The 23,473-nt window shown below is 47.9% G+C and overlaps 2 protein-coding genes across 6 annotated transcripts in view; one reads left to right on the plus strand and one right to left on the minus strand.

Annotated features, from left to right (window-relative positions):
• Positions 1 to 10,643: 10,643 nt before the first annotated feature.
• LOC135243906 (neurotrophin-4) lies at positions 10,644 to 12,113 on the plus strand. The gene has a single exon (XM_064316034.1). The coding sequence runs from the start codon at positions 10,720 to 10,722 to the stop codon at positions 11,380 to 11,382; it is 663 nt and encodes a 220-aa protein (XP_064172104.1). The 5' UTR covers positions 10,644 to 10,719; the 3' UTR covers positions 11,383 to 12,113.
• A 1,919-nt stretch (positions 12,114 to 14,032) lies between these two features.
• ppfia3 (PTPRF interacting protein alpha 3) overlaps positions 14,033 to 23,473 on the minus strand; it is a 45,635-nt gene continuing 36,194 nt past the window's right edge. For 3 of the 5 annotated variants that reach the window (XM_064315464.1, XM_064315463.1, XM_064315465.1), the window contains 8 exons: positions 21,584 to 21,994; positions 20,972 to 21,147; positions 20,333 to 20,430; positions 19,485 to 19,660; positions 18,651 to 18,719; positions 17,163 to 17,325; positions 15,700 to 15,763; positions 14,033 to 14,781 (listed from right to left, as the gene is read on the minus strand). In XM_064315464.1, coding sequence (XP_064171534.1) covers positions 15,711 to 15,763; positions 17,163 to 17,325; positions 18,651 to 18,719; positions 19,485 to 19,660; positions 20,333 to 20,430; positions 20,972 to 21,147; positions 21,584 to 21,994 — 1,146 coding nt within the window. In that variant the 3' untranslated portion in view covers positions 14,033 to 14,781; positions 15,700 to 15,710. The remainder of the gene's footprint in view (positions 14,782 to 15,699; positions 15,764 to 17,162; positions 17,326 to 18,650; positions 18,720 to 19,484; positions 19,661 to 20,332; positions 20,431 to 20,971; positions 21,148 to 21,583; positions 21,995 to 23,473) is intronic. The other 2 variants (XM_064315467.1, XM_064315466.1) reach the window with 1 other exon arrangement.

Below are 23,473 nucleotides of genomic sequence, written 5' to 3' on the forward strand. Positions count from 1 at the left end.
AGATGGTTTCTATTTCTTAAATAGCCTGCTGTGATGCGTCTAGTACGGAATGGAACACACACGTTGACATAATCTGTAGAAAGCTACTGTGTGTAGTACGCGTAGACCCGTAGGTGGAAACATCAAAGGCAGGCATGCCGACCAAGGAACAGCCTACTTCCACAGGCCTACTTCCAAGCTGAAATGCCTATTTTGCGGAATATAACAGGAATATAAGATCAGTTCATACATGTTGTGTTTACTGTAGATGGTTAGTGCTGCGTGTGTGTGTGTGTGCTTGTGTCCGTGTGTGCGCACGTGTGCGTATGTGTGCTTATGCGCGTGTGTGCGTGTTTGTGTTTGCGCGTGCGTTTGTGTTTGTCTATGCGTGTCTTCTGCACGTGTGTGCGCGCATGTTTGCGGTGTGCGTTTGTGTCCGTGTGTGTCTTAAATACACCTGCATGTGTGTGGCAGTATTGATGAACATTCAAAATTATTTTTTTTTTAAGGAAAAGCAGGCTATCATAATATTTTAATAATGCTGTATAACTGCTGAAATATTTGAATCCACTCATGTTTGCATTTATATTTCTTATGTTTCGCCTTACGGTTTCTTATTTTACTTGGTCGTCCTTCTTTGCATTTGTGGTTTCCTTTTGCTTTGGAATCGTTTACTTATGTTATGTCTGTGTTTACGTGAATTAACACGTGTTATGCGATCAAGTTGTGGCTGAGGTGACGGGTTGGATGAATGAATTAATAAAAGGAAATGTATTGAAATGGCTGAATAGGTTCCAAGAAAAACATGTACTCTTATTGGGCCTCATTCACAAAACTTTTCTTAAGTTATTCTTACTTTTGTCCTTAATAATGTTCCTACGAAAAACCAATATGGGATTCATGTAACAATGACACGGGCAGACCTTTGTTTTTGTGCGTATCCCAGGTGTATGAGATGATGAATGTTGGCTGTTTGTAAATTGTATGCACAATCCTGTTCATGTGATTAGCATAAGGAAACAGCCATGAATGAGGACAGATAAAGAAAAAAGGAACGAATCCTGAAATGTTCGTGGAAACGTTCTTACATGCAGTGTACGATCAAATTTGATCGTATGCACGTTTCGTGAACGAGTCCCACTGCATTGAGTGTTTTGTCTCGAGACTCCCCACCGAGAGAGCTGAATGACCTCAGAGTTGACAGTGCTCTGTAACGTAGCTGTGGAATAAGTGGAATCAGCCCCATGAACATGTTGAGTGCTTTTAATATAAATCCTGTTCTGATACTTGGCACCATAACAAAGGCTCAACTCAGGCCACCCCAGGGCCCACAGCAGGGGAATGTCCCTGTTCACCGTGCTTTTCTCCTTACATACAGTATGTACACATACGGCGGCAGTGTAGCACAATGGGTAAGGAACTGGTCTCATAACCTGAAGGTCACAGGTTCAATTCCCAGGTAGGACATAGTTGTACAAAATGAGTATTGTACCTTATTGAACCTGTGTTTTGCAGTTGTCCAACGACCATGATATGCACTTTTGTACGTTGCTTTGGATAAAAGTGTCTGCAATGACACCGCTATTCTACCCTTAAGCAAGGTACTTAACCTGCATTGCTTCAGTATATATCCAGCTGTATAAATGGATGCAGTGTAAATCCTGTGTAAAAGTTGTGTAAGTCGCTGTGGATAAGAGCATCTGCTAAACACCTGCAAAGTAATGCACGGTAGCGTGCTCAGTGTCAAAACGGATAGAGCAAACTTTACTCTTAATCGCTTTCCCTTTGGAACTCAGGAGTGCCTCAAGACGTACAGTTTAGCACGCATTGTATAAACACCATCAAACCAAACATGATTCAGATATCGGCCTGTTCTCCTGTGAAAAATGCACAATGATCTCTGAAGCATCCTGGGATGCTTGATGCATGTTTGTGCCTTACATATAAAATGCACATATTCGAATGCACCTGAATGCTTAACGCAGGGTAATCGTGTAAGCGGATTTCAAAGTCAAATTCATTTCCAGGTAATTATCGGCTCTCACCTTGAAATTTGGTAAAGGTGGGTATTTACTCGTTGAAATGTCCCAGTTCCTTTTGATTGCACTCTGACAGCACGTTACTCCAGTTCTCCAAGTTCACTCTTTCTCTCAACTGACTTGTGAAAAACACACTGATGTGCGGTACCGTCTATCGCAGGAGTTCAGATGGAGAATGTATTTGCACTCTTTTAACAGGTTATAAAAAAACTGTGTTGACAGACGAAGCTGTCAGTCCAGCTTTTGGAAAAATGCATGGATGTTTATGCAAACGCTTCTGTCAGGATTAGCACTGACGGGGAAAAGTGCGGAAAGAAGCGCTGGTTCAGAGCTATAGCGAGGTGGGAGGTAAAGACCCTTGCCAGACAGCGACCGGGACGAATGGACTATAGGTAATGGATGTGGAGATGACCTCCCAGCTCGGTCATGCGAAGAAACGCTCGAAACTGAGGGCTGAACAGAATAAATACACCTTATAAATGAGTGGGTAAAACCACCCTTATTCCTCCGCTTTAAAGCAGAGAAGATTAACTCTCAATCTGTTTCCTCTCTCGTGTGGTCACGCGTAAAAGCAGTTTTAAAACCCGCGCAGAGGTCGTACGCGTAATCGTAGTTCATTTAGCACCGTGAAATGTTTATCTAGCAAAGCTTGCGAATTAAATTCTTTTACCGTATGCTGAAATAGCGCAACATTGCATAACTCTGTGTAATGTCTAAATCCGCGTGGCTTTTTGATGTTTCTTGTCGTTCAGAATGACATGGTGTATCCTCTAAAACAGACTTTGTAAATGCTGAAGGCCAGATTAAAAGGGTTTTCATTTAGTTGTCAACAAGGTGTCGTAATTGCACCCTACCTAGCGCCAGGTGTGCAGATGCATATTTCTTCCGCCCGGTCCTCTGTTACGGCTATGGCATTTGCTCACGAGATCACTTCAGCTCGTGCAGATAGATAAAACTGAAAAAAAAAAGAAATAAATAAAAAAATAATAATCATTAGCTCTGCCAACTTGCTGCTGCAAATATAAGCACCTTGGCTATGTATGAATCAATTTCCGTAGACCCGCTCCCAAGACGCCACGACGGCATTTATGTGAGAAACTGTTGACCTAACCGCCCATTAAAATGCCGCAACGCGGATGGATAATGGGTAATTACGGGCTGTTTACAGCGTGTGAACTTGAGCTGAGTGCGGCGTGCGCCTCTTTAAACGTCACGGAAGAGATGACATTCTTCACCTGTAGGGCTGAATCCCAAACAAGCAGCGGTTTCGGTCTGCGGCACAAAGCCATTAGTTGCTATGGTGCCATTTCAAGTTTCAGGGGGACTGCGGAAATCACCAGAAACGGCCCCAGTGCGCTTTAGAGAGGTTTACCGATTCTTCTGGGTGTTTATCGGGGTTTCTTAGTGCAGGGCCTGAACACTAAGTGAGGCGATAATGAGTTTCCCCAAGACTTTATGGCAGCTCATAAATGCATTTGAGTAGGCTACATTTTAACTCCCTGGCTGCTGGTGTTCGTTCCTTGCATGAAAATTCTCACCCCCGAAGCTTTTTTGAGTGTTGAAGTTGTTTGTTTTTTATTTTTACCTTTTTTTTCTTCAAATTTTATTATTTGGTTTGCCAGTTCCCATGCAGCTAGTGTTCAAATCTGAAAAACAGTAACATGTGTAGCACATTAAACCTGGTCTTACATAATTGGAATACTTTGTCATGCAACTATCCTACTAACTATGTCATTTTTATTTCTATTTGTTCATATATGAAAATTTAGACGCTACTTGAGCCATTTATCATTTATTTGTTTAGTGTTTTCAGCACTTCTCAGCTACACTGATAATGCAAGGAGCCCTGCTGAAGGGAGCATGATTAAGTGCTACTGACCACTAGTGTGTCGCACACACTGAGGCCCCGGCATGGGGTGTCCTGTGTCCTCTGTATGTGTGTGTGTGTGTGTGTGTGTGTATACAGGTGTGTGTGTGTGGTTGTGTGTGCGAGTGTGTGTATACCTGTGTGTGTGTGTGCGCAAGTGTGTGTATACCTGTGTGTGTGTGTGTGTGAGTGTGTATATGGATGTGCATGTGTGTGTGTGAGTGTGTGTGCGAGTGTGTGTAAACGGGTGTGCGTGTGTGTGTATGTGTGACTGTGTGCGAGTGTGTGTATACCTGTGTGTGTGTGCGAGCGTGTGTGTGTGTGAGTGTGTACATGTGTGTCCACCAAATCCATGCCAGCCCACAGTAATCCCTCACCTGGTTTAGTGTTCAACACTGACTTAATAAACACTTGTGTTTTGTGTGTAATTGACCATGCCAAGGTAAAAGGCCAAAAGTGGTGTTTACAGACAAGCACAAGGCTTTCTAACCAATGGTCTGCAACACTGAACAGTGTTAAAGAGACAAGCACAAGGCTTTCTAAACAATAGCCTGCAACACTGAATAGTGTTAAAGAGACAAGCACAAGGCTTTCAAACCAATGGCCTGAAACACTGAACAGTGTTAAAGAGACAAGCACAAGGCTTTCTAACCAATGGCCTGCAACACTGAACAGTGTTAAAGAGACAAGCACAAGGCTTTCAAACCAATAGCCTGCAACACTGAACAGTGTTAAAGAGACAAGCACAAGGCTTTCAAACCAATAGCCTGCAACACTGAACAGTGTTAAAGACGCAAGCACAAGGCTTTCAAACCGATAGCTAGCAACATCAGACTTAAAGTCTCAGTCTTAAAGACTAAATCAAGAGACAGACTTTGAAGAGAGATGCATGTTCCTTGAACTGGTGAATGAAAATACTGTTCATGTTGGAATCTAATGTAGATGGATAAAATATGCTCATCTAGAGATGACAATTTCTGTTTTTCATACAGTGTGCGCCTAGGCAATGAACCATGACTGCCGGTTTACACTCAATTTCAGCCCAAGACTGTGCTAAATTCTGGATAAATAAACAAATGATCTTAACAGACATGTGAAAACTTGTTTCCAGGTTACAGTCATAATCAATACCATCAGATATAGCCAGTTCTTACTGTAGACAAGTAATGAAATAATTTAAATTTGCAATTTTTTTAAAATGTGCAATTTGTATCACAAAATTGTACACATTTTATCAACATTATTTAAAATTGTGGATGCATGTACTCTTCGTTCTTTGCACTTACACTTGGAGAATATTCATAGCAAAGATCTGCAATCTTGAAGCGCATGTTTTGTTATATAGCTTTTTAGATTTTTCCTCTCTCTCTCTCTTCCTCTCTCTCTCCCCCCCCCTCTCTCTCTCACACACACACACACACACATATGCACTCAGGTGTGATAGGTTTCATGATTTCTGTTCAAATAAAATGTTATACCTAAACACATGCATACAGTTACATTGTCCAGTTACCAATAATTTATAAGTTCTATTTTTGGAGGGGGGGTATTTTGGCAGGTGAAAATGCTGAGTGGCTAGTGATTTTGGCAGACCACTAGCCACAGTGGTCAGAGAGCCTATAAGGTAGTCTCAAGCCCTGCATGTGCTTCAATAGAACCCACTCAAGACGTGCACTAAAAAGTTAATGTTTTGAGAGCAAACTAGGCATGGTCTGGTGCTAAAACCAGTGTCAACACACATGGCGATCGACAGAGCGTGCCTGAGAGATGTGCAAAGTGAGTGCCAGGAAGCACTGTAGCAATGCATCCATTTAGGGGAGCACAACAGCCGAGTATACAGTACAATTAAATAACTAGCCGCACATTAGCCAAATAAATAACGATCAATATGTTAAATTTGAGAGCTGAGCTTGGAAGAAGCAAGAAACAAAGGATGGCAGGATTGAAACCCTAACCCTTTTTTGAAAGACTGAGAGTGAGGAAGAGAGAAATCTTCAGAGAAAAAAATGCTTGCGTATCTCTTTTTGCTATTATGAACATTCTGACAAAAGTAAACAAAAAGATCACTGTTGAAACTACACAATTGAACTGCATATTTCTTTCAAATGTCGGTCAACAAGTTAAAACGAAGGTTTAAAAAATGAGAAGTCCCGTGGATCTACAAAAATCACCAGAGATGCATTTAGTGAACTGTTCAGCCAGGCGGCTCACGTCACAGCAAACAGACTGGTTTGTGAATGGTAATGACCATCTATTTAGGAAACTTTGTTAGCACCTGCTAGTTTGAGGGATGCAAACCTGTAGGATCACATTGCAAGGACACCATTATTTACACCTTAGTTTGGGTGCAAAAACATTTAAAAAAAGTTTATTTATAACACCCGGTCGTAGACAGGGGCCCTCATTCTGCAGCCTTTGCAGCTAATGCGGGAGAGTGTAGGCCAGCACGTGCTCTTCTCCAACGCGTGACATCACCAACGGCTTCCTTTAAAGCCACAGCCCGCAGTCAAGCTGACACACAGACATGGGACAGAGGAGCACTTTTCACGCGCAGCTTTGCTAGCAGAGTGCAGGTACCCAATTGACCAGCAGGGGCAGCGTTTGTGTGTGTGTGTGTGTGTGTGCGTGTCTGTGTATGTGAGTTTGAGTGTGTGTGCATGTCTGTGTGTGAGTTTGTGAGCATGTCTGTGTGTGCGTGTGTGTGTGAGTTTGTGTGCGTGTGTGTGTGTGTGCGCATGTGGAAGTGCACTAAAATTCAGCATGCTGTCATCACAGAAACACTCTCACTGATGCCCCTCCCATCCTGTCATCACTGCCTGCCTCTGATAAGATAGGGATCCACAAAATCACTTACTGCATATGCAGTTATGCTACTTTCATTTTCCTCCACCCCCCCTCTCTCTTTCTGTCTCTCTGTCCCTGTCTCTTCTTTACATTTCCCAGTTCTCTCTCTTTGGCTCTGTTCAGTGTCAGACGCTCTGAATGTAATCTCACAGCCTGCCCTGTTGCCTCCCTTCTCCTCCCCCCTGCTCCCCCATTTCCCAGGGGTACAGGGGTCTGTTAGTCGGCTTCTGGTTTTACGGTAATCACTCTCTCCAGCCCGTTTAGTGCCGGTGCCTCTCAGACCTGTCACTTAGAGAGAGAGAGTGATGAACTCTCTGTTGAAATATCTGTGGAAATGGATGTAATCACTTGTAAAGTTTGCACATTGCAAGAGCTACTCAAGAATAACAGATCTCCTGATCAGACCCTTAGGACATCCACCCCCCCCCCACTCTGCTTGCAGTGCCTAAAGCCAGACTATCCGTTTTAAATGCACATCTTTCAGCACCAGGGCTGAATCTGTGGAATGCCCTCCCTCAACACCCTCAATTCTGCTACCATTTCCTCGTTCAGATCTCAGTTAAAAACACGGCTTTTCAGGCAACACTGCTTCCCTACCTCTGCACCATCCCCCCACCACCAGCCCCCTGTCAAAGTTTTCTTATTTGTGTGTTTATATGTATATTTCCCTCTCTGTATGGATAAGAATATATCTGTATGGCCATGCTCGGTCAAGTGACCTTGAGTTTGAGTAAGGCACTGTACAAATACAAGTTTCTTTATTATTATTATTATTATTATTATTACATGAACATTTTTTTTAAATTATCTAAAAAATCTTTTTTTACAATATCACATGGCTAATCGTATTAGATGCACTATGCACTGTGCACTGTGTAAACTCACTCTGTGAGCCTAACCTGTGAGCTTCGTATGCATAGTCTTCCTCAGACTTGTGTCTGCGTGAGCCTAACCTGTGAGCTTCTTATGCATAGTCTTCCTCAGACTCGTGTCTGTGCGCCTAACCTGTGAGCTTCTTATGCATAGTCTTCCTCAGACTCGTGTCTGTGAGCCTAACCTGTGAGCTTCATATACATAGTCTTCCTCACTCGTGTCTGTGAGCCTAACCTGTGAGCTGTGTGAAGAGTCTTCCTCAGACTCGTGTCTGTGAGCCTAACCCGTGAGCTTCTTATGCATAGTCTTCCTCAGACTCGTGTCTGTGCGCCTAACCTGTAAGCTTCGTATGCATAGTCTTCCTCAGACTCGTGTCTGTGAGCCTAACCTGTGAGCTTCGTATGCATAGTCTTCCTCACTCGTGTCTGTGAGCCTAACCTGTGAGCTGTGTGAAGAGTCTTCCTCAGACTCGTGTCTGTGAGCCTAACCTGTGAGCTTCTTATGCATAGTCCTCCTCAGCCTCGTGTCTGTGCGCCTAACCTGTAAGCTTCGTATGCATAGTCTTCCTCACTCGTGTCTGTGAGCCTAACCTGTGAGCTGTGTGAAGAGTCTTCCTCAGACTCGTGTCTGTGAGCCTAACCTGTGAGCTTCTTATGCATAGTCCTCCTCAGCCTCGTGTCTGTGCGCCTAACCTGTAAGCTTCGTATGCATAGTCTCCCTCACTCGTGTCTGTGCGCCTAACCTGTGAGCTTCGTATGCATAGTCCTCCTCAGCCTCGTGTCAGTGTGAGCCGGACTGGTGAACCGTGGCGTGATACGCGGCGGCGGCGGACGTCGCGCGCTTCTGAGGCGAGCGAACGGTTGTCGTCTCTCTCTCTCCCGAGTCGACGACCAAGCTAGCGATTAGCGTCGTAGCGCGAGCGCGATCGGGCACTCCGACCTGGGCTGAGAAAAGAGCAGCGATAAAGCAGCACAAAAGAGGTCGCCCCCCCCCCCGGGGGAATCTCTCACTTCATCCCACATCATAAACATTCTGTTCATTCCACCCACCCGCTCGTTTTCACCTCCCTGCTTTCTGTTGCAAGAAAACAAAAACAAGATTGACACCTGGCATTACCTCGAGGCGGTGATTATTTCGGGATTTTGGAGGTGGAACTCCTTCTTCGGCTCTGCTGCTTGTACTGTTAGACCGCTCACATATCCTTAAGCCTCGTTTAAGGACACTGAAACATTTTGCAGCGCGAAAACACATTTTCTTCCAGGCAAAAAGTTGTGCTGGACTAGTTTGGTGGATGAAAGAGCTGGACAGCATTCCTTTCTGAAATGTTAGACAGCGGTTCAGGAGTTCACTCGATAGTTTAGTTAACCTCGAGCGCCTGCGAGAGAGGGTTGTGTGAATTCCAGACAAGATCTAAAGGTTGACGTTTGTTGTCAGCGAGTTAGAACGCTCAAGGGTTCCGAAAGCGAAGGACTTGTCTGCCCCCCGGTGGCAGAAATGTGCAGGTGACACTCCTTTGGGTGAGAAAGGCTCCGAGAATGTTTCAGGTGAGACGCGTTGCGTGGAGATGTGGTCAGATAACATCTCTGCGCCCCACGGTCCGCGTCACGTGTTTCTGATGTCTCTTTTGATGTTTTCGACAAAAAAAAAGCTGTTTACTGTTACTCATCGGTGAGAAACAGGGGTGTGGCTGGCCGGGGCGGTCTGTAGGCCGGCTGACTCTCATCCCAACTATGAGTCACCGCACGCGACTGGGTGTTTGACTGGCGGCACCGGGACCTTTTGTGCTCTAATCCCGTCCCCATCTGCAGCCGCCCTCCGCTTTCTGTCTGGAGTGAAAAATACAATGGATGGGCGGTCTTTCCTGCCTCCTTTCTGTGTGGGCCTTCATAACACGGCTGAAAATTGCAGAAAATTGTCTTTGTTGACAACCTCCTGACGTCTCTCGCATAAACTCTCTTTTCTCTCCTAGTTGACACACCCTGGGAGTGATGCACTGGCTTCCCCTGGTTGCCATGGTGATTGCCTCGGCCCTCCCCTTCCCTCACAGCCCTGTACCCAGGCTCGTAACCGCAGCAACAGAGCCTGCCGGACGCCCGGACAGCCACGGAAACGGCATTGGTGACCACGGACACGGCGACAACGTCATCAGCGGCTCTTCCGGTCATTCTAACACGAGTACGAGTTCGAGAGCAGACAGTATGGTTAAGAGTGAGGCACTTGTGGACTACAGTTCCCAGAGTAATACTATCTATGGTTCCCCTCAGGAGGACTACAGAAGTGAAGTGACAGAAAAGACACATCAGAGTAACATGGCAGAGGACTTCCAACCGAGGAGTCTGCACGACCATATGGACTACAGAACGCCTACACCTGTCAATCACATAGAGCACAAATCCCAGGGCATTCAAAAGCAAATGATACACCTGGCCAAAAGTGACCTTTGCAACAACACCCAAAACACCTCAACTGAGGACACACGCCCCAACCTTGAGGACTACAGTCCGCTAGGTAACAACAGGAAAGTCAATGAGATATCCTTGGATTACCACACAGCTGAGGACTACAAATCCCAGAAGAAGGTATCTAGTGAAAGCAACAACTTTGTAGATATGACGAGGAAGGAAAATCATTATCCTTTAAATACCAGGAAAGAAAAAAACCACAAAGTAACAGACATTGCCATCAGACAGAATTACAATGAGTGGGATGGCACGGAAAAAAAACAGTCGCTTGTTACCAGTGTTAAGGGGGAATCCTTTAATTACCCTGTAGAGCAGATGGAGGTGGAGACTGAGGGCAAGGAGGCGGGCAGAGAGGGATCGAGGGCGGGGCTGGAGGCGGCCAGAGAGGGATCGAGGGCGGGGCTGGAGGAGAGGGATGAGGGAGTCGAGGGGAGGAGAGGACTGAGGCGGGCAGAGGGGGGACGAGGGAGGGGCGGGGCTGGAGGCGGGCAGAGAGGGATCGAGGGCGGGGCTGGAGGCGGGCACAGAGGGATCGAGGGCGGGGCTGGAGGCGGGCACAGAGGGATCGAGGGCGGGGCTGGAGGTGGGAGGAGAGGGATTGAGGGCGGAGCTGGAGGCGGGCACAGAGGGGTCGAGGGCGGGGCTGGAGACGGGAATGCTGCTGGAGGACTCAGAGCTGCTGTTTTTGGACGCTCACCCGAGGGTGCTGTTCACCCCGTCCTCCTCCCCCCCGAAGCACCCGCCCCTCCTGCTCATGCTGGAGGCGGGGCTGCCAGCCTTGGGCGGAGAGAGAGGGGAACAGCAGGAGGAGGAAGAAGAACGGGAGGTGGAGGAGGAGGGCGAGCAGGACGAGGGCGTGGAGGAAGCGGCGGCCGGCGCCCTGAGGAGGATAGAGGGGGCAGAGCCGGCGCGCCCCAAGTCCCGCCCCAGGCGATCCAGCTCCGCCTACGACCGGAGGGGCGAGCGGTCGGTGTGCGAGGTGGCCAACGAGTGGGTGACGGACAAGAAGACGGCCATCGACATCCTGGGGAACACGGTGACGGTGCTGCCGGAGATCCAGACCCCCCGCGGCCCGCTCAAGCAGTACTTCTTTGAGACTAAGTGCAGGCCGCCGGACGCACGGGGCACGGGCGGCTCGGGCGTGTCCGGCAGGGACTGCGTGGGCGTGGACAAGAAGCACTGGGTGAGCGAGTGCAAGGCCAAGCAGTCCTACGTCAGGGCCCTGACCACGCACCCCCAGAAGGGCGTGGGCTGGAGGTGGATCAGGATCGACTCCTCCTGCGTGTGCGTGCTGCAGGCCAGGGTGGCCCGCACCTAGGGAGAGGGGGAGAGGGAGAGGGAGAGGGAGTGGGAGAAAGGGAGAGAAAGGGAGAGGGAGGGAAAGAGAGAGAGAAGGAGAGGGAGTGGAGAGAGGGAGAGAGAGGGATGGAGAGAGAAAGCTGCTGCCACGGTGACCAGCCATGGCCAATCACACACACAGTGGCACAGCTGTAGCCAATCACACACAGAACGGCACAGCCGTAGCCAATCACACGCAGAGCGGCACAGCTGTAGCAAATCACACTCAGCCCAGGGTGAAGGGAAGTCTGTTTAAAAAGTGTTCATTGTGCAATCCAGAAATATTGATTATTAGCCATGCCTCTCCCTTTCCGTTAGCAAACTGCTGCATTTGCTCCTAGAGGCCTTACCTCAGCTGCTCCCCGGATGCTGCCTGCTAGGCCCAACCGAAAAAGCTCAGATTAGCACCTGAACCCTCAGGCCAGTCACCCCGTCCACTGCTGGGCCTCCTGGGGTTGGCAGCGTCACTCGAAACCCCTCCCTGACGCGCCGAGGTCCGAGGGGATCAGAAAGGCAGAGAGCTTCGGGCTCGGGGCGCGGAGGAAGGCAGTTGCCGTGGAAACAGTGGCACTAGCTCACCTGGGCGACGCCCAGCTCCATGGGAACGCGGCTACTCTTCCTCAGCGACTCGGTGACGTACGACCGGGTCGACCTCCCCAGGCAGAGAACGTTCAGACCGTGCCTACTTCCCTGGGCAGAGAACGTTCAGACCGTGCCTACTTCCCGCGAGCCACGGCTATCCCCGGCAGAGGCGTCAGACCGTGCCTACTTCCCTGGGCAGAGAACGTTCAGACCGTGCCTACTTCCCCGGCCAGAGAACGTTCAGACCGTGCCCGCGCGGTCAGACCCCCTGGGGATAATGTGCCAGCGCGTCGGAAAGAGCGCTTATTTTTCCTCTTTCTTTCCACCTCCTCCCCCTCTCCTTTTCCTTTCTCCTTCCCTCCCGCTACGTCAGCGCGAACGCTGTCCGCCGCTCCTGCGTCTCCTCGCCGCCGAGCGCGTTTATAACCTTATAACAAACGAAACCTCATTCTAGGGACTTGACGAAACACGATGTAAATATTGTATCTGTTCACGGAGACTGTGATGTCATCAGTGAAAAGGTCGTCTCTTTTTATTGCTGTCTAAATACGATTCACAGTGATGTTATTCAGTTTACAAGTAAGCATGAGTATTTGATATTAATATATTTCACTGTACATATTATACGTGCGCTGTATACATATATTTATATATCTGTGTATGTAAGTATATTTACAGAAAAGGTTGTTTGAATGAACTGTGGTGTCGCCTGAGTAATGAGCAGTGTGTAGTTATTTACGTTCGGATCGCTGCCTGCAGTACAGATCTGATCTGATCACACCAGCAGGTCACATGTTCACATGTATATTTATGTTCATATGTATAAATAAACATTTATACAAAAGTTATATGCCTGTATGATGCGGATGTTTGTGTGTCTACATTTGCATATGTTGGGGAGCACAAGGAGGATCTCTCTCTCTCTCTCTCTCTCTCTCCCCAACACACACACACCAAATATGTGAACATTTATCTCTCTTTTGTCTGTTAGATTATGTTTATGAATGCATGTATTTTTTATAGGTTTTGCAAAGAAAAATCAGAACTGGCATCAAAGCGGTCTAATATTCATGACATACTCCGCCCCTGTTCCGGTTAAAAATGCAGGACTTCAGGCTGATACGCACCAGCACGGTACCATTTTATTTTCGCTTCCATGGTCATAATCACCGTTATCATCCTTATTTGTTTTCTTTTAGACTTCATTTTTTAATTACTTTTAGCGCCATCGTTAATAATATTTTCTTTGAGTCATAACACAATTTGTTCTTAAAATGTACACATACAAGTAGCATTTTTTTTTTTAACTGTTCAATTTAAAATTTCATATTTCCTTCTTTTTTTTTAGCTAGATAAAATTAAATTACAGTCAGTCGGAATGAAGTAATAAATGAACATGTACATACAGTTATTTAATACATACATAAAGAAAATAATTAGTTATCATACAAATAAAAAAAATTAAATGAAATAACAATTACACCCAGTTTTCAGAAGTTCTCACCCTGTTGTCTCTGCCTTTCCTCGCTCTGCCTCTTCCCCCTCACTCCGTCTTCTCTTTCCTGTGCATTGGTTTGTTGTGTGTCCTCTCCTTCCTCTTTTCGTTTGTCCTGCTTTGCACCCACTGTTTCTCGTCTCTCTCCTCTCTCTCCCTTTCCCTCCCTCTTTTTCTCTCTCTCCCTCTCTCGCTCCGTGCCTCTCTCTTTGCCCTGTGTACCCTCCTCTCTGTCTCCTATCGGCTCTGCCTGTCCCTCTACTCTCGCCTGTTGTCACTGGTACTGACCCCCAAACACCTCAAAACTGGCCCTACCCTCCAACCACCCAAATGCCACTGTGCTCGACCAACCAGACTGGCCGACCACCACTGCCAGACTCTCCCACCACCAACTGCTTGCTGCCCTCGAGCCAGACCGCCAGACTGACAGACCACCACTACCACCTGACGCCATCCAGACTTGCGACGCCAGATGAACCGACCACCCAGCTTGCTCGACCGAAACCACGCAACAGACTTGGCCAAACTGAGCCAGACTGAACAACCAGCCAGACCAGACCGAACCAGACCGAGCCAGACTTGAGCCAGACCAAACCAGACCGAGCCAGACCGAAACAGACCAAGCCAGACTGAGCCAGACCGAACCAGACCGAACCAGACCAAGCCAGACTGAGCCAGACCGAAACAGACCAAGCCAGACTTGAGCCAGACCGAGCCAGACTGAACCAGACCAAGCCAGACTTGAGCCAGACCGAGCCAGACCGAACCAGACCGAGCCAGACCAACCCTCTGCCCAGTGTACAAACCCCTATCCATTACCAGCATACACTGCATACACCAGCATACATACACCAGCTGTTCATTCCCACACAGGACATTGGGCACATTCATGGCCACACAGACTCTCAGATTCAGATTCACAGAGCACCGCTAAGCTGAGCCAGCAACATGTGGCCCCGCTTTCCCAAAATCGCCTCTCAGCTTCAGAGAACAACTGTCGCTCGAGAGTGAGAGAGAGAGAGAGACAGAGGGAGAACGATGGACTGATAAACATATCATTTTTGAGATATTCCCCCTGTTCCATACATTCATTCTTCCTTCCCCCCCCCTCTCCATTCTGTACATTCTTCATCTGTCCCTTATCCCGTATTCTTCAGCCACGGGGTTTCCTCCATTCCCATTGGTCAGCCTCAGTCGCCATGGTTATTGCAGAGTTGTCAAACGTCTCCGTTTTCCCCCCTCGTGTTCATTGCTTTTTCCAAAATTATGAAATCAAAATCCCGTCGCGTCAGCAAGCTGCCCCTGCGGAACGCAGAAAGGCAGTTAGTCCTTCGTTTCCCAGCTCCGTGGCAAATTCCTCCTTTATTGTCTGGCAGATTGCGACACACGTGTTTCAAGCTGAAAATCACTTCCAGGAATCAGAGCAACGGCGCAGCCAGTGCACTCTGAAACACGCCTGCTTCAGTCATACCTCACCAAATTACGCTCAATCATAATAATCATCATTACGCCACACCCAGGAACAACAGTGCCGACATCAATGCCGTTTGACATTAATAACGCTTCTGCTTCTCCGCAAGCTGCTGTAAGTGGCTAAAAGCATGTGAACACGCGCACACACACACACACACACACACACACACACACAGATGCACACACACACACACACACACACACACACACACACACACAGCACACAGAGCGCACACACATACACACACACACACACACACACACACAGATGCACACACAAGCACACACACACACACACACACACAGATGCACACACACACAACACAACACACTCACACACACACACACACACACAGACACAGCACACACACACACACACACACACAGATGCACACACACACAGACACAGACACGACACACACACACACACACACAACACACACACACAGACACGACACCCACACACACACACACACAGACACAACACCACACACACACACACACACGCACACAGACACACACACACACACACAACACCACACAACACACACACACACAATGACACCACACACACACACACACACAGATGCACACACAAGCACACACACATGCACACGCACACACACACACACAGATGCACACACACAAGCACACACACGCACACACACACACACAGACACACACACACACATCACTGGCTTTCAGCATGCATAATTAGTGCGGTAGTAAGAGAATTAGCAGCCTCACCCCAGTGTGTCTCAACAGGAGTACGTCCTCACAGACCCCGACTCTGCTCTGGATCCAGAGTTCACTAGAGGGGGGGGAGGGGGGGATAGGGAGATATGTTTATACAATGTACGCACACTGTGTGTGTGTGGGGGGGGGGGGGGATCAGTACTGCCCTTATATCCTGGACACAGTAAAAATGTGTTGGGACGTGTCGTAGACAGAAGATGTTAACAAAACTACAAAAGTCAAAAACAAGAAGTCAACAGAAACGAAGAACAAATACAGAAGGTGCAAAAAATACAGAAGGTGCTCAACAAGGTAAACTACAGAGTGTACAAGAAGAAAGTTAACGAACTACAGAAGTGCTACAGATCAGAAGGTGCTAAGAACAGATGTGTAACAGAACTACAAGGAAAGTGTGCTAAAACAGAACTAACAGAAGTTGACAGACTACAGAAGTCTACAGAATACAGAAGGTGCTAACAGACTAAGATTGCTACAACTACAGAGTGTACAGAACTACGATTTCTAACAGAACTACAGAAGGTGCTAACGGAACTAAAAAGTTCCTAACAGAACTAAAAAAGTTGCCAGCAGAACTACAGAAGGTGCTAACATAATTTTGTGTCCAGGAACTCATTTTTATTGGGTCCAAATGTTGTCTATTGCAAATTCTCTGACAGCATGTGTGGAATATATATCCCAACATACCAGCAAACTTAGCAGCATAATTTGCCTCAAAGTTTTTTGAAGTTGTATTCATATTCATTCAGGAAATGGTCTTCGGGGCTTATGTGGTTCAAAGTTATTCTATGAGAACAGGCTCCATGGGTCAATGGAAAATCAACTGGACTTAATCAGAGAGGGTGAGTGCGTTACTTCTGCTGACTGGCAAAACAGTGGAACTACAGTGTGGGTGTTGCCACAGCGGTTCCTCAAAATAAAACCTTCTCCCGGTGAACAGCAGGAGAACAGGAGAGGGGGATGAACAGAGGGGAGGAGAGGGGGATGAATAGAGAAGGGGATGAATGGAGAGGAGGAGAGGGGGATGAATGGAGAGATAAAGGAAGAGAGGGGGATGAATGGAGAAGGGGATGAATGGAGAGGAGGAGAGGGGGATGAACAGAGGGGAGGAGAGGGGGATGAATGGGAGAAGAGGGGGAGAGGGGGATGAACAGAGAGGAGGAGAGGGGATGAACGGAGAGAGAGGAAGGGGATGACTAGGGTACAGGAGGAGCGGGGGATGAATGGAGAGGGACGAGAGGGGGAGTGAATGGGGAGAGGGGATGAGATGGACGAGTGAGGTAGATGAACAGAAGAGGGGGGATGAATGAGAGAGGAGATGGGATAATCAAATGGAGAGAGGATGATGGATAGTGAGAGGGATGACTAAAGGAAGGGACGTGTGAGGAAGTGGATTTAATGGAGAGGAGGAGGGTGAACGTGGAAGGAGAGGGGATGAATGGAGCGGAGAGGCTCACCCTCGCTCTGGACTTTCCTCAGGGTCACGGAGGGGGTGGAAATGGCGGAGGCTCGGAAGTTGGCGGGCAGCGTTTCGGAGGAGTCGGACGTCACCCCCCTCAGGTCCTTCTCCCGGAACATCTTCCGCCACGACGGCGAGCGAGTGAAGGTCTTCGTCCCGTCCTGGGAGAGGGAGAGGAGCGTCGCCACGGTTACAGTCACACAAAAAGTTTTGCCACCCCCCCTTTTTTTTTCAATAATCACTGAATGACTGCATACATTAGAAATCTGCCCGTAAGACTATCAGCTTAATCTATAAACTCATCGAAACTCATTTCATTTTGAGTAATAGGATGCTGAAATGCGAACGCTGTAGCCGTGTGCGATTCTCAATGAGCATGTTTTCCGAGGACGGCGTGTAGCCTACGCTGAAGGCACAGCTGAGTCAGAATGATGAAGCTCATTACGGATGTGTTTATGATAAAACTCTGACGTGCAGCACATGCCACTGGTAACTAACACAGAGACTCTCAAAGAGGACAAACAGCTCAAAGATGTCTAAGCGTGCCGACGCTCAGTACGACGCTAACGCTCGCACCAGAAGAGACGCGATAAATCCGCGGACTGATCGTCGAAAGGGGCGAGCGGAGAACGAATCGACCCGAAAGGAAACGCGATCGGCCGGCGGCGTGATTTATCAAAGCTGGGCTGCGATCCGGCCGCGACCACAAAACCTGCCGGCTCTCACGCCTTCCCTTCACCGCCGGTCTCCAGAGAAAACACCGGCGCTTCTCAGATCGTTAATCAAATGTCAGGTTCCCGTTCGTTTGTTTGCACGTTTTATTTGTGGGTATTAGGAGAATAATACCAAAAACCAAAAAGTAAAGTTATTATAGTTCGTTGACATTTTGCATGCGTTATCTTCTAGATGTAGAATTTTACTTCTGTGGTCTGGATTTTATGTTTATTCTGTTCATTGTAGCTAAATTGTTATTGCCGGTCTGTTATGTTCGTCACGTGAGTGTATGCTTTGGCAATGAAAGTGTACCCTTACCCTGCCAATAAAGCGAATTGAATTGAATTGAATTGAATTGAATTGAATTGAATTGAATTGAATTGAATTGAATTGAATTTAATTGAATTGAACTGAACTGAACTGAATTGGGAGAATAACTCCGCTATAGTAAAATATACCAGAGCTTAAAGGGCCTCGCGTTAAAACCCCTCCTTACCAACCCCTGAACAACGAGCCGTATCCGGCACCATTCAGGGGTATCCTAGCTGGTCGTTAATCGCAGTGATCGCACAGCCGTGTTTATGACATTGTGTTTATGACACAAGTGAGCAGAGTGACGCTGTTCTTTCGATGCTCAGTAAATTATGTTATGCAGGCGTGTCCCATGAGCCCTTTGTCCCGACCCAAGCGTCCAGGTGAGAAATGCTCGGTCGGGTTGAGCGAAATCGGTTAGAATAGCAGTTTTTTTATATTGTCATTAGCGGTCGCTTACCTCATCGGGTCGCCTCTCCGTTCCCATGGTGATGAGAGCGTTGTACTCTTTCTCCAGGAGCTGCCGGGCCTGAGAGGGAACGGCGGGGAGAAAAGTGAAGCGATCGTTTATAAAAAAAATTAATTAAAAAAATCTGGAAAAAAAAAACACGAGGTGATGTGGAAAAACACCGGGTGTGACAGCAGCTGCCGTTCCACGCCCGCCAGATGCTCGAGCACGCCCACGCTCTTAAGGTCAAAGGTCGCGCCTCCCACCCTCCCGTTTATGCAGAAAAAATGTTCCAATTTGACGCGTTTTCGGAAAATTACAGAGCGGCTTCAAAGGAAGCTCTAAAAACACCAGGGGCTCCCGTTACTGAGCAGAGCTTCCTGCCATTATGACAAAAAGGAGGAACACGGGAGTTGACTATCTGGTGGACCAGAGTTGACTATCTGGTGGACCAGAGTTAACTATCTGTTTGACCAGAGTTGACTATCTGCTCGACCAGAGTTCAATATCTGCTCGACCAGAGTTGACTATCTGGTGGACCAGAGTTAACTATCTGTTTGACCAGAGTTGACTATCTGCTCGACCAGAGTTCAATATCTGCTTGACCAGAGTTGACTATCTGTTTGACCAGAGTTGACTATCTGGTGGACCAGAGTTAACTATCTGTTTGACCAGAGTTGACTATCTGCTCGACCAGAGTTCAATATCTGCTTGACCAGAGTTGACTATCTGTTTGACTATTTGGTTGCAGTGACATAACATCTGTGGCCCGACTTGAACAGACAGAACCCGGTGCGCATGCCGATGGCACGGTGTGGACGATGAGAGGGGGCGGGGCTGGGGCACCTGCGTGTTCTGATTGGGTATCTGCAGGAGGAGGGCCAGGTCGGTGTAGTCGAAGGTGTCGTCCAGCGCCAGCAGGGCCCCGTGCACGCCGCTCTCCGCCAGGTTGTCGGCGTACTCCTTCAGCCCCACCGTCTGCACCCAGCACATCACGCGCTCGTTGGACCACACCATCACGTCTGGGGGGGGAGGGGGGGAGGGGAGCAGCGGGTCAGACGGCTGCGGCAGGGAGGACCGTACCACCCGGTCTCTTTTTTTTAAGGGTTATGGGTGGGTGACATCATCGCCCTGGGACTGAGCCGCTGTCTCGCTACTGTTCAGCCAAATGCAACGTCCTGCTGCCTGTCAGCTTCATTCAGCAGGAACAAATCACTCACACTGCTTAACACACACACACACACGCAAAACACACACATGCACACACACACAGAACACACAAACAGACACATGCACACAAAACACACACACACACACACACACACACACCTAACACACACACAGACACAAAAAACACACACCCAGCACACAGACACACACAGATATAATAGCTTCAGTGATAATTCATCTTGAAACTGAGCGTTTTCCTGTATGCTAAGCAGAGCACAGTGGTTCGAGAGCTGTATGAAACTGTTCCCCACTGGTAGCGTTCAAACTCACAGAGACCTGCAGCACGGTCAGGTGACCCTCACACGGTTTGGGAAAAGATGGGGAAGCAGAGGGAGGGAGAGAAGGGAAAGACGGCGAGGCAGAGGGAGGGAGAGGGAGGGAGGGAAGGGAAAGACAGGGAGGCAGAGGGAGGGAGAGAAGGGAAAGATGAGGAGGCAGAGGGAGGGAGGGGAAGGGGAAAGCACCTTTGCTCTGATGCTGGCTCTCATCCCTCCTCCTCTCCAGCTCCTTCCTGTCGTAGTTTAAGCGCTTCAGACACATGATGCCGTAATGAAGACTGACCCTGAGAGAGAGAGAGAGAGAGAGAGAGAGAATAAAGGCTTCCATGCTCAATGTTCAACCCTGAACATCAAACACGCCCTGTCGCCATGGGAACAAAACAGATGTGCGTGCGTCTGACCTAATAAAGCATCAGCTGATGAAGTATCGGCACGGACACTTTTCCTTAAAAATGAAGTCATCAGACAAAGCAGAGACTGTGAGCGCCGCCCTCCGGACTGTTTCCTGGAAACCACCCCGGCGACGGAACAAAATGGCCGAACAGTAGGACCGTGCCGTCCACCGCAGGCCAGGAGGGAACAAAGGAGAAGAGAAGAGAAGAGAAGAGAAGAGAAGAGAAGAGAAGAGAAGAGAAGAGAAGAGAAGAGAAGAGAAGAGAAGAGAAGAGAAGAGAAGAGGAGAGGAGAGGAGAGGAGAGGAGAGGAGAGGAGAGGAGAGGAGAGGAGAGGAGAGGAGAGGAGAGGAGAGGAGAGAAGAGAAGAGAAGAGAAGAGAAGAGAAGAGAAGAGAAGAGAAGGGCAGAGAAGAGAAGGGCAGAGGACAGACCTGTGGAAGCTGTCCACCATTTTGAGCTGGCCGCGCAGCTCCTTCTTGGTCAGGTGGTCCAGCATGCGGGCGTCCACCAGGGACTCCATGAAGTAGCTGCGGTACTGGGGCAGGCCCAGGCTGGGCAGCCACTCGTTCCCCACCCACTCGTGGTTCATGTCCCCATAGGCCAGGATCTGGGCGGGGCCGGGGGGAGGGGGAGAGGGCGGGGCCAGGGGAAGGGGATGGGGGGGGGGAGGAGAGGAGACACAGTGGGGCCAGGGAAGAGACAGGGAGGGGCCAGGGGAGGGCCAGAGCAGGGGGAGGGGTGAGAACAGGGGAGGAGATAGGGTGGGGCCAGGGGTGGGGGAGAGGGTGGGGCCAGGGGAGGAGACAGGGAGAAGCCAGGGGAGGAGAGAGGGCGGGGCCAGAGGAGGGGGAAAGGGCGTGGGGGAAGATGAAGGAGAGGAAGGACACATTTGTTTTGAATGACGAAAGAATGAAAGCAGGAGTGAAAGAGAGGAAGACGAGACGTCCTGCAGTTCAGTGCATTTAAACAGAACATGCGCAATACAGAGTGCTTATGAATATTCATACTGTCCATCAATTCATTTATGAATAAAAAGGACATACCTGATCCCAGCTAATCTCTTTGAGCTCCTTTGGAGGCGCGTGAACAAATGCAGGAGAGAGAAAGAGAGGGAGGGATGGAGGGAGACAGAAAGGAGGGAGGTGGGGAATAGAGAGGGAGGAAGCAGTAAAGACATAAAGGAAGAGAGAGATATGGAGGGAGAGAGACAGAATGGAGGGCAGAGGGGAATAGAGAGGGAGGGAGAAGATATAGAGGGAGAGATAGATATGTAGGGAGAGAGAGAGATACGGAGGGAGAGCAGACATGTTTTTTGAGGGCGGAAAGGAGGATGAGGAGGATGAGTAGATAAGGGGAGACAAAGGGAGGAACAGCTTGTTAGTCAACAAACAGTCAGCGGGGAAAAAAGTGCACTTGCACAGAAACTGAGAGGGAGAGAGGCTCAGTGGTACGGCCTAGTCAGACAAACAGAGAGAGAGAGAGAAGAGAGAGAGAGAGGAGAGAGAGAGAAGGCATTAATGCACTTCCATACTAGCTTCCTTCCTGTGAATGTGTATTCTGTTTATCAGCCACCGCAGCGGTTGAGAATACACACACTCCAGAGCACCCGGAAGCCATATTTACTGTATTAGGCCAATCCCTTCGAAGAGTAGGTTTCTTCTGAGTGGTTTTTTTTTCAAATACTAAGTCAGAGTTCTAGAACTCCATTACTTTCAACAACGAGTAGTGATTTTTACACAATAATTAGAATGTGCAGTTAAGAACGTTCTAACGATGATGTGACAATCACTACTCGTTATTGAAAGCAACAGAGTTCTAGAACACTGACCACATATTTGTAATTTCACACCTTAAAAGGTTTGAAACAAGCCACCAGGAAGAGCACTTTGGACAATGTTTCGTGTTTTAAAAAAAGTAAATATCTAAACTCAAGTCAATGCATTTCCTGAGCCAAACAGAGTCACTGGTGATCCACCATCTCTGACCATAATTATTTAGGGCCACCAGATAATTTCCACCATGTGACCTGCTGGGATTTAAACTTGCACTTCAACAGTTATCCTCCAGGGGTCCCCAAAGGCACTTCAGCAGCACAGTCATGAAACTAATTGTACAATTGAGTTTATAATTGAGACGTTTATGAAAACAGTCAGATGATCGAATATGGGGAGAGCCAGAGGGAGGGAGATGAACATAGCTGGATGTTTAAATGCTGCGAAAAGCATGAGTGAAGCAGTATCCCGGTACACTGCCAACTGACCGATTTGAATTTGTTTGGCTCAACTGGCAATTTATCAGTGAATCCCAAGTAGCTAACGATAAACTGACATTTAAAAATGAAGAAACATTTTACTCGATGTGCCAACCCCTCCCACTACACTCAATTCTGGGTTTTTTGATGGAAAACTTAGGTCCGGGCTGGGCAATTATAAATTATTTGCACAAGAAAACAGCACTGCAATGTCACCGGGTGAAATTTTGGGATTCGGGTGAAGAAGTATTTCCAAACCTTACTCAGAGGGCAAAATGATACTAGGCAGCGGTAACAAACTCATCGATGCAGAAGGATGTGTCTATTCCGAAGGACACATTTTCACCACGCATCGTGAATTAATGACCAAATAGACTGTCAATAAAATGGCCACGATAAACTGTAATCACAGTTTTCAATTGAATTTGACATTCATGACAATCACCACTTTAATTTCATTAATCCTTTTCAAATATACCACTGCAAACTATTTTCTAATCACTAATAACTTTTTAAAAAAACCTTTTGTGCAAGTTAAATGTCACATAACTGTTCTCATTTTTATGGGCATTTATTTCCCTCTGCTTCCAACAAACACTAACATGCTCACTGCCTGGTATAATATTTTAAAATACTGCAGCCCGTGGCAGTTAGGAATCTAATCCCGTTTGACACGCGAGTG

The sequence above is a fragment of the Anguilla rostrata genome, chromosome 17 (assembly GCF_018555375.3).
Source record: "Anguilla rostrata isolate EN2019 chromosome 17, ASM1855537v3, whole genome shotgun sequence".
NCBI classification, from domain to species: domain Eukaryota; kingdom Metazoa; phylum Chordata; class Actinopteri; order Anguilliformes; family Anguillidae; genus Anguilla; species Anguilla rostrata.